Source organism: Canis lupus, chromosome X (genome assembly GCF_003254725.2).
Source record: "Canis lupus dingo isolate Sandy chromosome X, ASM325472v2, whole genome shotgun sequence".
Lineage (NCBI taxonomy): Eukaryota > Metazoa > Chordata > Mammalia > Carnivora > Canidae > Canis > Canis lupus.
Genome location: NC_064281.1, coordinates 32,818,618 through 32,833,961, shown reverse-complemented (window position 1 = coordinate 32,833,961; position 15,344 = coordinate 32,818,618). Strand labels below are relative to the sequence as shown.

The 15,344-nt window shown below is 36.1% G+C and overlaps 1 protein-coding gene across 11 annotated transcripts in view; it reads right to left on the bottom strand.

Moving 5' to 3' along the window:
- SYTL5 (synaptotagmin like 5) overlaps positions 1–15,344 on the bottom strand; it is a 286,474-nt gene that overhangs the window by 119,861 nt on the left and 151,269 nt on the right. For all 11 annotated transcript variants that reach the window (XM_049107701.1, XM_049107699.1, XM_049107706.1 and 8 more), the window contains one exon: positions 13,017–13,226. In XM_049107701.1, coding sequence (XP_048963658.1) covers positions 13,017–13,226 — 210 coding nt within the window. The remainder of the gene's footprint in view (positions 1–13,016; positions 13,227–15,344) is intronic.

The following is a 15,344-nucleotide window of genomic DNA, read 5'->3' as shown; positions in this document are numbered from 1 at the left end:
AGTGATCACAATAATAGAAAATAATGTACATATTTTAGTAATTAGTATAAGTAGCCAAAGTATAGTTTAAGAAAAAATATCAGATTAAACCTCAAAAATTATATACAGCATATACATATAGCATGTATATGTATATACCAGACATGTATTTATTATGTATATAGCATATGTGTATAGCAAGTATTTAAATACATATAATTTAAAATAGCATATATATGTATGTAAGTATATATATAAAATATATATATGTTTGTAGGCATACAGACACAGAAAGATTGAAAGTCAAGGGTAGAATGATATATACCACGTAATATTAATTAAAAAAAACTTGATGTAATTGTATTAATAGCAGACAAAATAGACTTTAAAATAAAAGCACTTCTGGAAGTGAAGAAGGTCATTAAAAAAGCAATCAAATTGGTAAAGATGAATAGTCTAACAGAAAATTGGGCAATGGACATAGTCATTTCACAAAAAAGGAACCAAAAAAGACTAATAAGCCTATGAAAAGATGCTCAACCTCATTAGTAATCAGTAAAGTTCAAATTAAAATCATAGTGCGTTACCCACTTTTACCACCCAGTTTGGCAAAATTTAAAATTTTCATGAATCCAAGTGTTGGTAAGATTGTAAAGTAAAAAAAAACAAAAAACAAAAGCAAACCAACAACAAAAAAACCCCAAAACTTTTATATAATGCCGGTGGAGTTTAAACTGCTACAGCCACTATGATAAACAATTTAACATTAACTTGTAAAGCTGAAAATGCTCATACCATTTGTCCTGCAAGTTCATTCTTAGGTGCACTCCCTAGAGAAGTCTTCTCAAACATTTCTGGCATAGGTCACAGTAAAAAATATATTTTAGATCATAACCCAGAAAACGAATACAAATATACACATTCACACACACATATATTATATATATCTATTATAATATTTACACACGCACATATACCTATGAGTATTCTATTCTATTTTGGTTTTAGTGCTGGTCATAACCCATCGATGGGTCATGACCCATAATTTTAAAAACCCCACCTTAGGGAAACTTCTGTACATATTTGCCAGGCCATATGTACAAGAATGTCATAGGAAGAACAAACAAAACCCAAACCCAGAAAAAGGAAGGAAATAATAAAGATTAGAGCAGAAATAAATGATATAGAAACTAAAAAAACAATAAACAGATCAATGAAACCAGAAGCTAGTTCTTTGAAAAGATCAGCAAAACTGATAAACCTCTAACAAGATTCATTAAAAAAAAGGAGGACCCAAATAAAATCACTAATGGAAGAAAAGTAACAACCAACACCACAGAAATACAATTGTAACAGATTATTATGAAAACCTATATGCCAACTAACTGAACAACCTAGAAGAAATGGATAAATTCCTAGAAATACATTAACCTACCAAAACTGAAGCAGGAAGAAATAGAAAATCTGAACAGAACAATCACCCTCAATAGAAGAGAATCAGCGATCAAAAAAACTTCCAACAAACCAAAGCCCAGGACCAGACAGCTTCACAGTCAAATTTTACCAAACATTTAAAGAAGAGTTAATACCCATTCTCCTCAAACTATTCAAAAAAAACACAAAAGGAAGGAAAGCTTCCAAATTCATTTTATGAGGCCAGTAACACCCTGATACCAAAACCAGATAAAGATACCACAAGAAAAAAGAGAGAACTATAAGCCAATAACTCTCATGAATATAAATGCAAAAATCCTCAACAAAATATTAGCAAACTGAATCCAACAATATATTTAAAAAATCATATGCCACAATCAGGTAGATTTATTCCTAGGATTCAAAGGCGGTTCAATATTCACAAAACAATCAATGTGATACATCACATCAATAAGATAAAGGATAAAAACCACATGATCATTTCAATAGATCAGAATAGTGCAGAAAAGGCACTTAACAATGTACAATACCCATTCATGATAAAAACCCTCTACCAAGTAGGTCTAGAGGGAACATATCTCAATATAATAAAGGCCGTATATGCAAAACTCACAGCCAACATCATGTAGCATGTCAAGGCACTCCAAAATTCTCTGGGTGAGATTCACTGTGAGATCACTCTGATGTGAATCTCTCACTTACAACTAGATTATGGAAATTTGATAAAGTAGGGGTGATTTTGAAATTACTATGTGACAATTGTCAATGCCCATAAAACCAAAGATCACCAGAAACCCACTTATGGTTGAGCAAGCTGAGATTTTTTCATCACAATAAAGGAAAACGCATGCCATGAAGAAGCATGGGGCATCTCAGTAAGAGGGCATTTCAAAGAATTTAATACAGGATTTGGATTTCTGTTAGGTAATTTTGAAGAGACTTTGAGGGAGCAGGGATTTGGTCTAGATTAGGTGATGTCAGGAAGTGGGGACAACGATGTCTTAAATTTTATGTAGGAGGGCAAACAAAAACAAAGCTGAAGCTGTAATTGGTAAAGAAACAGGTCATTCATATTAGCCAGGAAAGGGGGCTGTTTCATACTTTGTGGCTTCAACAGTCACCTTGGTTTTGTCTGTGCTTAGACAAAACTATGTATTATTCTTTTGTCTCACTTCATCATGGTTGCAGAGTAATCCTGCAGGATGCTGATGCTCTGAGATTATGTCCCACAGATGAACACCATGGCCTAACTGTGAGTGTCAGCTCATCTCCCAACAGCATCAAAGCCTGCATATAAATATCAGACCAGTTTCCAGATGTCAGGGGCTGATTTTTCTTTCTCACAACAAAAGACTCTACATTCCCTTCCACGCTCTGTGTATCTTCCAACGGTTGGCGTTATCATCTTTCAAGTTTACTGGCAGAGACTCACATTTTATCTATTTCAGTTATCTTTCACCTACTTCAGTAATTATTACCCATTCATCAAAAACAAAAACATCAGTTTCCTCCTTCTTTAAAAAGATGAAGACTCTCACAAGGATACACCACAGCATGAAATGTCACAACATGGTACGAATATAAGATCAGGTCATCACTCCCGTAGAAGTAATTCACGTTCTGGTTCCATATCATGTTGTCTTTCTGAGTTCAACTGGGGTGCTGATTAGGAAAAATGATCATGATGACTGTCTTTGTGTTGGATGGCAACTGCCTCCACTTGTATAATTATGTGGAATTTTGTAGTTCTCATTAAGATAGCACAATGAACTAACCGGTTCTGTCAGGGTCTCTTTCATTCTATTTCTAGAGTTAAATTTAAGACTGGACCTATAGCAACCAACTTGTTAAAATGAGAAGTGGTTGGAGAAAATGTCAAGGACTGCTCAGCCCACTTTAATAGGTAGCCTCCTTCTATCAGTCCTCGCTAGAAATTGTTCCAGTGGTCTAGCAATAAAATCTCTGTACTTTTATCCAATCTAAGGTAAATGACAATAAAGGTTGTGCTTCCAACTGATTAGAGAATGAGTCACTTTCTGACTCATCTCATCTCTTAGAGGTCAGGGTGAGAATTTCAATTTTATGGTCTATTAAGCATGGAGACAGCTCAGTGGTGTTGCAACACTCCCTCGCAACAAACAAAGGGTGTTCGCTGCCAATAAAATATCACTCATGCTTCATTTTTGAAAACCACTGAATAAACAGCAAACGAGATACTTTTAATACTGAGAGATAGTTTTAAGTCTCTGAGATCACATAGAAGAGTAGCAGGAATGGTGGTGAAGTAATGGTCTTTGTTTTCAGCTCTAAAAATAAGGAGGTATTTTGATATGTCAAATTGGACACTCATCATGTACATTTCCAGCTGTCACAGAAGGATATAAGTTGTTGTCACAGAAGCCTAAGAATTCATTGAAAGCTCTGTTTCTTTCTTCAGGCATTTGTATGCATAAAACCAGAATTTATGCTACGGAGGAGACAATACTGTAATAAACTCATCTTCTTCCTTAGATTGTGAAACCACTGAGGGTGGTCCATGTTTTATTCATCTTTGTATCTGTATCTTCTAGTATACCAATAGGTTATCAATAAATATCATAGAAGGGATGGATGGATGGGTTGATGCATGGATGGATCACTTGGATAGGTGGATGGTTGGGTTTATTAAATTATTGTTTCATCAATAAAAGTAGTACAAGTGATTCAAAAGTTCTGTATTGATGTACTAACACCTACTAAGGAAGACACAGAATTTTCAATTTATTATTATTTATTCTTACACTCTTCTAACAACAATTGGTATTTTATCTTTCTGTGACAGCTGAAAATTTACTCTGTTCAGAGGGCAAATGTACTTGGCATAGCTCATGGATTTTTTGTATTGTATTTTTTTAACCCCATGCTGACAGAAGAAAACCATATTTGTTCCATAACTTGCTTAGGCCTGAAATGCTTTAACTGAAAACTTGCTATCTACTCACTCACTCATGTATCCATTCATTTGCTTGTTCATCCATCTATCCATCTATCATTAACAGTCACTGAGTACCTACTATAGGCATTCTTTTAGGCACAAGGACTACATCAGTGAACAGTATAGATAAAAACCCCTGCCCTCGTGGTTATAAAGCCTATAGTTTATGGAAGAAGAAAGATAATAAACAAGACTAATAAAGTAAAATACATAGCATATAAGTATTAAGGGGAAAAACACAGGAAGGGGTGTGTTAGTTTGGGTAGAGTAGCTTCTATAACAAACCATTTCCAAATTCCATTGACTTAACACGTTTAAAGTTAATCTCTTATTTTTTAAAAAATATTTTATTTATTTATTCATTAGAGACAGAGAGAGAGAGAGAGAGAGAGAGAGAGAGAGAGAGAGAGGCAGTGACATAGGCAGAGAGAGAAGCAGGCTGCATGCAGGGAGCCCGGTGTTGGGACTCGACCCTGGGACTCCAGGATCACACCCTGGGCCAAAGGCAGATGCTCATCCGCTGAGCCACCCAGGCGTCCCAAGTTAATCTCTTATTAATATAACCTAGTGTTGATCTGACAAGATTTAGGGGAAAGTTTATATCAGTCAGGCCTGTAATTACCATCTATACTGACTATCAGCTCAATTGATGGCAAAACTTTGAATTAGCAATGTGTAAATACACAAGACCTTTGGGTCTTGTATTGAGAGGTATGCTTCAGTGATTACAAGTGGCATTTAGAAGTTAAAAACAGATGTGTGTGGAAAATACCAGAAAGGGAGATAGAACATAAAGACTCCTAGCCTAACTCTGGGAAACGAACTGGGGGTGGGGGGGGGAGGGCGGGGGGTGGGAGTGAATGGGTGACGGGCACTGAGGAGGGGCACTTGATGGGATGAGCACTGGGTGTTATTCTGTAAGTTGGCAAATTGAACACCAATAAAAAATAAGTTTATTATAAAAAAATTTAAAAATTCCTCTTCCCATATTGAAGATTGAAGTAACTTCTGATGACTGAAGCACTCATGAGTCATGGTCCCTAGTTATATTGTCTGAGTAAATGAGGGTCCAGGATTAGAGAAGAGGTTGAATAGTAATGGAATAAGAAATAGAAATGACTTAATACTATGAATCAAATAAAATAATATAGAAGATTAGAAAAATAGTTATTGAGAAATTCCTTATATGTCTTCAGACTCTACAATTGGAAGGTCAGTCATTTGTTAAAATTCCATTTTTTTCTTCATTGCCCTGAAATGGTAAACCCTACCTTGACATCATTTGGTAGGGAAAGAGCTGGTTAAAGAAACAAACAAAAAAACTGATACTCAGGATGCCTGGGTGGCTCAGTTGGTTGAGCATCTGCCTTTGGCTCAGGTCATGATCCCAGGGTCCTGGGATGGAGTCCTGCATCAGGCTCCCTGGAAGGAGCCTGCTTCTCCTTCTGCCTATGTCTCTGCCTCACTCTCTGTGTCTTTCGTGAATAAATAAATAAATAAAATCTTTAAAAAATTCTGATACTCATTCCAACTCTATTAACATAACCGTAACCTTTTAGTGTTCAAATTTCCACTATTTTTATATTTATAAAATCTAAAATCAGTTACCTCTCTTACCTAATAGGTATAATTTTGAGAACTTGAAGGACTATTCCCTAGTAATAAATGTGATCCAAAGATAGATCAGCTCTCACAGGGAAAGAGGCTCCAATTTTGAAATAAGCTCAACCTCTGATTTAAAATAATCTTGAATATTTTGTAATCTTATTTTATTTCCCTCTTGGAAGTAAAATATACATTCTCAATAGATACATATTGCTACACAGAGTCTCACTAACTTTTATAATTTTTCAAAACTTTGTCCATCAATCAAAAGTTATCAAGTTAAAAAATGTTATCAAGTTTATGACAAAACAAGATATGACCAAAACCAAGAGAAACAAACAGAAAATCAGTTCTCAACTCGAACAATAGAATTATCATTCACGGAGTTTTAAGTAATTACAAATAATTTATCCAAGAAATTATGAGAAAAGGGGTGAAAATCAGCAAAGAGAAACATAACAAAAGCAAAATGAAAAATCTAAAACTGAAAAAAACAACTGAATTTATGAATTAAATAAATGTGCTTAAGAGTAAATTAAACATGGCCAAAGATTAGTGAATTGAAAGATCAGAAAAACATATGCAAAATGAATTCAAAGATATAAAGGGATAAAAAATATGGAAAGGAGTATAAAAGATGTATGAAAGCTATTAAATAGAATTAAGATACATATTTGAAGTATTTGAAGTGGGGAGAGAAAAGAGAGAAAAAGCAGTATGTGAAGAGGTATTATCTGAAAAATATTCAAATATGACAAAAGATATTAATAGGTGCAGACTTAAGACACTCTAGACACCCCAACGTGGACAAATATAAAGAAAAATCAGACAGAGGCTAGACATGTTATAGACACTGTGCAAATCCCACAGAAAAGGGGAAAATAGCAAAAGTAGACTATGAAAACTATTATTACAGTTGATTCTTGGACAGCACAACTTTGAACTGTATGGGTTCACTTATATGTAGATTTTTTCCCAATATATTGTTAAAAACTTTTGGAGATTTGTGACAATTTGAAAAAACTCACAGATGAACTGCACAGCCTAGAAGTATTGAAAAATTAAGAAAAAGATGTGTCATGAATGCCTAAAATATATGTAGACACTAGTCTATCACACTACCATAAAATACATACAAATATATCATAAAAAGTTAAAATTTATCAAAATTTATGCAGACTTACAGACCATACATGGCACTATTTGCAGCTGAGAAAAATGTAAACAAACTTAAAGATGCAGTATTAAATCATGATTGCATTAGAATTATCTGTAGTATCAACTGTCCTAATGTAATTTTGTAGCTACCTCCTGTTGCTATTGTGGTGAGCTCAAGTATTGCAAGTATCTATTTAAGATGCCATAGGACATTAATCATCTCCACATGAACAGTTCATCTCTATAGTAAACTGCATATCATAATAAAAAGCGATCCCTCATGGTTCTCATATTTTTTGGTTTAACGCAATACCTCAAACCTCAAATGACACTACTGGACCCATATACAGTACTACTAGTGATGCTGGAAATGCACCCAAGAAGTAGAGAAAAGTTATGAAATTATAAGAAAAAGATGAATTGCTTTATATGCACCACAGATTGAGGTCTGCAGCTGGGGTTGCCCATTAATTCAAGATACATGAATCCAGTATAAGGACCATTATAAAAAAAAAGAAAAAGAAACTCATGAAGCTGTTGCTGCAGTTACAACTAGCAAGCACAAAAACCTTGTACTTTTTGCAAAACATCTCTCTATCTCATATTGAAAATGCAGCTTTCATGTAGGTGCAAGATTGCTACAAGAAAGGTGTAACTTATAGACCCTCATATGATTTGGGGGAAAAAAATAAAATCATTATATGATAACCTAAAGCAAAAGAAAGGTGAAGTATCTAAACCTGGAGGATTTAAGGCCAGAAAGGATGGTTTGGTAATTTTAGAAAGAGGTTTGCCTTAAAAAAAAAAAAAGAGTCAAGATAACAGAAGAAGCAGCTTTGACCAACTAAGAGGCAGCAGACCAGTTCCCAGTCACCACTTACAAACTCCTTAGGGAGAAAAACTATCCACTCAAAAAGGTTTTTAATGCAGATGAAAGTGTCCTATTCCGGGGGGGGGGGAATGCCACAAAAGACATTTATTAGTAATGAAGAGAAATGAGCACTAGGACTTAAGAAAGGAAGGAATAGGCTAACTGTACTGTAGGCATCTGTTTTGTGCAGATGCAGTTCGGTTTGTGATCAGGACTGTCCTTATCTATAAAGCTGCTAAACCCTGAACCTTGAAGGAAAAAGAAACATCAGCTGCTAGTGTTTTGGTTGTACCAAAAGAAGACCTGAACAATGAGAACCCTTCTTCTATATTGGTTTCATCAATGCTTTTTCTCTGAAGTCAGGAAGTACCTTGCCAGTAAGGGACTGCCTTTTAAAGTTATTTTGATATTGAACAATGCCCCTGGCTACCTAGAATCCCATGAGTTCACAACACCAAGGCCATTGAAGTAGTCTATTTGCCCCAAACACAATGTCTCTAATTCAGCCTTTAGATCAGAGGGTCATAAGGACATTTAAGGTTCATTATACATGGCACTCTATGGAATGAACTGTCAACATTATGGAAAGCACCCTGATAGAGAGAACATGAAAGTATGGGAGGATAAGCCAGTGAAAAATGGCATTGTTGTTACAGGAAAAGCCATGAAAACCATCAAGCCCCAAACAATAAATTTCTGCTAGAGAAAACTGTGTCCAGATGTTGTGTGTGACTTCAAAGGATTTATACAGAGCCAATCAAGGAAATCATGAAAGAGATTGTAGCAATGGCAAAAAAGGTGAAGGGGAGGGGTAAAGGGTTTCAAGGTGTGAATCTTGAAGAAGTTCAAGAGCTAACAGACCCCACATCATAGGATTTAACAGAAGATGATTTGATGGACATGAGTGCTTCTGAACCAGTCCAGATGAAGAAGAAAAAGACATAGAAGTGGTGCCAGAAGATAAAGTGGCATTAGACAATTGGGCAGAACAGTCTCGATTATTCAATATGGCTTTTGGCTTCTTTTACAACATGGACCCTTCTATGATACGGGCACTGAAGCTGAAGCAGGTGGTAGGAGGAGGATTGGTACTATATAGAAATATTTTTAGAGAAGTGGAAAAGCAAAAATGTCAGAAATTATATATTTCTGTAAAGTTATACTGAGTGTGCCTGCCTCTCCTTCCTTCCCTTCCACCTCTTCCACCTCTTCTGCCTCTGCCACCCTGGAGATAGCAAGACCAATCCCTCCTCTTCCTCTTCCTCAGCCCACTCAACATGGAGAGAAAAGGATGAAGACCTTTATGGTGGCCCACCCACTTAACAAATAGTAAATAATCATCATGCCATACATAATAAACTTATACGTACATATGGCTAACAAACTTATCCATTACATATGTGTGTCTCTGTGCGAAAATCTAACTGTACAAGAAATGTATAAGACATTTTTGTGTCATCATCTTTACTGCCTAAATGTTTATCATGTAGAACACTGTGTGCAAGACATATACAGAAGCGGTTATGTCTAGCCTCACATAGGCATAAGGTGAATGATAATTAATATATGATTAATAATGTATTAGTTTTCTTACTGTTTTCTAACTTTGCTTTCAAAGTTATTTTGAAAGTTTACCCTTACAGCAAGCTTTTCTCTACTAGTTGGAGAAACTGTGTATTAGCCTATCATTGCAGGGAAGTGGTTTTTAAAAATATTACAACGTTTCTAAAACTGTATTATTAATATGATTGTAATACCATATACTATAAAAATTTTTATAACAACTCATGCATTCATGTATAGGCTAGGCTACCATGAAGCAAGAGTATCAATTACACTAGCCTACCAAAAAAGCAATCATATTGCTTCTTCTTCGTTATCAATACATGAGTTGTTATATCTGTAAATAAATGTCAATTTCTTTTTCACATTATCTTCTCATTTTTCAGGTCTAATGTTAATAATATATATATAATATCCACAGTGTTTTTTAAAATTTATTTATTTATTTGAGAGAGAAAGAGAGAGAATGAATGTGTGAACAGAGGGAGGGGCATAGGGAGAGGGAGAGAGAGAATCTCAAGCAGTGTCTCCACTGAATGTGGAGCCTGATGCGGGGAATGACCCCAGGACCCTGAGATCCTGATCTGAGGTGAAATCAAGAGTTGGCTGCTTAACCAACTGAGCCACCCAGGTGCCCCTAACATCTACAGTGTTTTATATCATAGAAGACAATACTGGTACAGTTTCTGACAGATGATTCATCTTGTAAACAGATGATGTAAACTTATAGTATTTATAAATATGATACAGTGCTATAAATGTATTTTTTCTTCTCCATGATTTTAATAAAACTCTTTTCTAGCTTACTCTATCGTCAGAATACAGTATATAATACATGTAACATACAAAATATGTGCTAATGAACTATTTATGTTATTGATAAGGCTTCTGGACAACAGAGGCTATTGAGTTTTCAGAGCCAAAAGTTATACATGGATTTTTGACTATGTGGGGGATCAGTACCCTTAATCCCACATCGTAAAAGGCTCAATCATACTTTTTAAAAAGCAACAACATAGTGACATCTGATTTCTTAACAGAAACATTGCAAGCCAAAACCCAATGGAGTAATGTCTTCAAATAAGTGAAAGTTAACTACTTCTAACCTTGAACTCGGTAACTAGCAAAAACATGCTTGAAAATTGAAAGTAAAATAAAGCATCACTAAGAAAAACAAAAACTGAGAGTATTTATCACTAGAAGAACTATGCCAAGGAAATACTGAAGGGTCCCCTTTAGGCAGAATGAAAATTACCCCAGAAGGAAACACGAAAATGTAATAATAAAAAAAAACCAGAGCAATGGAAAGGATAACAGTGTAGTAAGTCTAAGTGCATACTGACTATAAAATAATATCTTCTGAGATTAAGTATGTTAGTCTGAATGGATAATCCATGTTGAAACATAATTCCATTGTGATGGCATTTGGGGGGGAAGCCTTTGGCAGGTGACTGTTGCCCTTATGAAGGGACCCCAGAGAGCTCCCTTGCCCCTTTCATAATGTGAGGACATAATGAGAACACAGGCTGCCTAAGAACCAGGAAGCAGGTCCTCAGCAGACAACACACCTAGAACCTTGATCTTGGACTTCCTAGTCTCCAAGACTGTGAGAAATAAATTTCTGTTGTTTATAAGCCACCCAATCTATGTCCTTCTATTACAGCTGTCTGGATGGACTAAGACAAAGTATATATGTGTGTGCATTTATGTAGGTATAAATATATGTGTATGCATATGTGTACAGATATAGATATACAGATATTTAATACAATATGTACAATAACAGTAGAAGGGGAGTAAAGGGATATACAGATATTTAGTACAATATATACAATAGCAGTAGAAAGGGGAGTAAAGGGAGTTAAAGGATTTTAAGAATCTGGTATTACCTTACAAGAGCCAAAAGTACTAATTTATATTTATATTAGATTTATTTTATTTTTTTAAAAGAACACAATGCGGGACTCAATCTGGGGACCCCAAGATCATGCCCTGAGCTGAAGGCTCAACCACTGAGTTCAATCACTGAGCCACTCAGGTGTCCCTAATTTATATTAGATTTTAATAAGTCAAGAATGTATGTTATAATTTCTAGAGTAATCATTAGACAAGTGATATAATGTTTAAATAACAGAGAAATAGAAAAAATAGACAACCTAAATGAAGGCAAATAAATAGAAAAAAAGAATGGAATAGATGGGACAAAGAGTAAACAGGTGGTAGATTTTAAGTAAGATAGATGAGTAATTTTGTTAGTACAAATGGAATAAGTATTTTAATTAATGACAACTGTCAGACAGGATTTAACACACACACACAATTATATGCTACTTATAAGAGATACACCTTAAATATAAGGAAACAGATTAAAAGTTAAAAGGATAAAAGAGAACTTACCAAACATGTACTAAAAGAAACACACAAAAAATGCTGTTGCAGTCATAACAACAAACAAAGTAAACTTTAAGGAAAAAATCATAACTAGAAATCAGGATGGAATGTTCATAATGAAAAAGGTTTCTGTACACCCATAAAATACCACATCCAAAATATTTATACTCAAGACTATCACTTCAACATATATAAATCAAATATTATCAGAATTAAAAGGGTAAATAGAAAATCCACAAGCATTGCGAGAGTTTAGCATATATCTCTCTCCATATCAGAATACAAAGATAGAACAGAGGTGGGGGTTCAATATTTACAAATTAATCAACATGATGCATCACATTGATAAGAGAAAGGATAAAAACCATACGATCATTTCAATAGATTCAGAAAAAGCTTTGCCCCTTGGCTGCTGTGGATAGTAGGCTGGATATTTCATACTCATCTTGCCAGTAGCCCCAAACATCTACAGATGGCCTTGGGGAAATGCCTCTGCCTCCGATTAGACATGTGGAGTCAGGTGGGGCTTAAGTGAAGAAAAGCTTGTGGGTGGTTTTCAAATGTAGGAGGAGATCTCCTTCTGTGAGGCTTCCAATTTTACCATTTTATAGTTTTTAAAACTAAAAATGCCATTTTCTGTCTCTATTTTGCTTGTGTATGCTCGCTCATGCATCATCATTCCCCACCCCTGAATTCTACAAAGGCATTGCTGAGTCTGTATTGGGCTAGATTTTAATTCTATTCTCTATCCCTGAATTTCATTTTATTTTTAAAGATTTTATTCATTTATTCATGAGAGACACAGAGAAAGAGGCAGAGACATAGGCAGAGGGAGAAGCAGGCTCCCCGCGGGGAAGTCAATGCAAGTCTCGATCCAAGGACCCCAGGATCATGCCCTGAGCTGAAGGTAGATGCTCAACTACTGAGCCACCCAGGTGCCCACTATCCCTAAATTGTAAACACTCTTATCTTTTTTTCTTTCCCCACTCCAAGCCCTTCAGTCATCGAATCTGGCTTTCCACACCAAGGCAAGGAACTCACGCGACTTTGGCACAGATAGTACACTTCCAGCTGCCATCAAGGCCCGAGACCCGACACTCGCTGCACACTCTCAGTGAGCAGGTCCGGCACGGGTCTCCTCGGTCAAATATTAAGCCCAGGTTTCTCTGGCAGTGAACACAGACTCTGCTGGTTTCTTGCTGAGTCTTCCCACTTCTACGTTTTGCTTCTAAGAGTTCATTTTTCAGCTTCCTGGAAGGAGAGAGAGAAAAAAAAATACTTTAAAAAAAAGTAGACAGGAGCAGAGTTCTCTTTATTTAAGAGGTATTTTCATTTGGAAGAATACTTGAAAGAATCAAGTAGTCAGAGCCAGATACTTACAGAAAACAGTTTCTCTCTCTCGAATCAACAATCCTTTGATATCAGTAGTTGAAAAACATATCGTTTGTGTTTTTTTTTAAACACAACATTCTATGTATTTATTCATGAGAGACACACACACAGAGAGAGAGAGAGAGAGAGAGGGGCAGAGACACAGGCAGAGGGAGAAGCAGGCTCCATGCAGGGAGCCCAACACGGGACTTGATCCTGGGTCTCCAGGATCACAGCCTGGGTTGAAGGCGGTGCTAAACCACTGAGCCACCCAGGCTGCCCTCTCTGAACCTCTAAACGTTTCCGCTTAGCATTTGAGGCTTTCTAACAACTTCCAGTGACCTCTAGTCTTTGCTGTCAGATACACCTATGTTTGAATCTAGGTTCCATCATGAATTAACTGTCCACTATGGCAATGATTCATCCACTACACTTTGGTCTCTTGATTTCTAAAATGGGGGTAATAATGTTCTTACATGATTGTTCTGAAGATTAAACAAGATAATAAATGTAAAGGTACCAGCATGGTTCCTGGCATATACTAAATAATTGCTAGTCATGGACCTTCTTTTACTACCTGACATGTAATTTTTTAAAAATATACACATTAGAAATGGGCTACTCAAAGTGATGCAACGGTGCCACCAGGGAACTCACTGGGAATGCAGAATCTCAGGCCCCACTTCAGATCTATTGGATCAGATTCTGCATATTCACAAAATCACACCAAAAAAAAAAAGGTAATTAGAGCCTGAGAAGCACAGCTTTGGAACATTTGGGCTCAAATTTGACTATATGCTGGAATCACCTAGGAAGATTTTAAAGGATATGGATTCTTGAGTCTCACTCTTCCCTCCCCATCTGGACTCTGATGGCATTTTTTTTAAAGTGTGACTATTTTTTCTAACATACTGCCAAATTTGGAAAACGCTACTCTAAAAGATAAGTTCATCTCCACTTAAAAGTTTCAAAGGCAGGGATGCCTGGGTGGCTCAGCAATTAAGCGTCCACCTTTGGCTCAGGGCAGTATCCGGGATTGAGTTCCATATCGGGCTCCCTGCGAGGAGTCTGCTTCTCCCTCTGCCTATGTCTCTGCCTCTCTCTGTCTCTCATGAATAAATAAATAAAATCTTTTTTTTAAAAAAAGGTTCAAAGGCATGATATTCCTTAATACTATTGATCTCCAGTCCCTTCTTTAAAAAAAAAAGATTTATTTATTTGAGAGAGCGAGCAAGAGAGCACATGAGCAGGGGGAGGGATATAGGGAGGTGGAGAGAAACTCCAGCAGACTCTCTGCTGTGCCTTTCCTTTACATATATTATATTGTTTAATCTTCAGAACAATCATGTAAGAACATTATTACCCCCATTTTAGAAATCAAGAGACCAAAGTGTAGTGGATGAATCATTGCCATAGTGGACAGTTAATTCATAATGGAACCTAGATTCAGATCATGACCTGAGCTGAAACCAAGAGTCAGACGCTTAACAGACTGAACCTCCCAGGCACCCCTCCAGTCCCTTCTTGAACACAACATTTCTATGTTACAGAAAAAAACAAACATCCCAGAACCATTTCACACATCTCATATCATTTCCTTTTCCATTTGTGATACTGAGCTTTGTTATGCCAACTAGACTAGCATCTTCCCTAAAGCAGGAATGATGACTTGACTTTCATGAATATACTGTTCATGACCCAACTCTGTGTCAGATTATAAGGTACTTAAATGTCATAAACTTTTTATTATCTATTTGGAGCCTTCAAACTAACTTGTGAGATATTATGTCATTCATGTTAAAGACAGTGAGTAGTATACATAAAACCAGAAAGTAGGTCTTTTAATTCCTAGCCTATGAGAGATTCCTAAATGGGGAATTTTAAAAGGGAGGAGTAAGGTTTCTTTTAAGATTTTATTTATTTATTCATGAGAGACACACAGAGAGAGGCAGAGACATAGGCAGAGGGAGAAGCAGGCTTGCTGCAGGGAGCCCGATG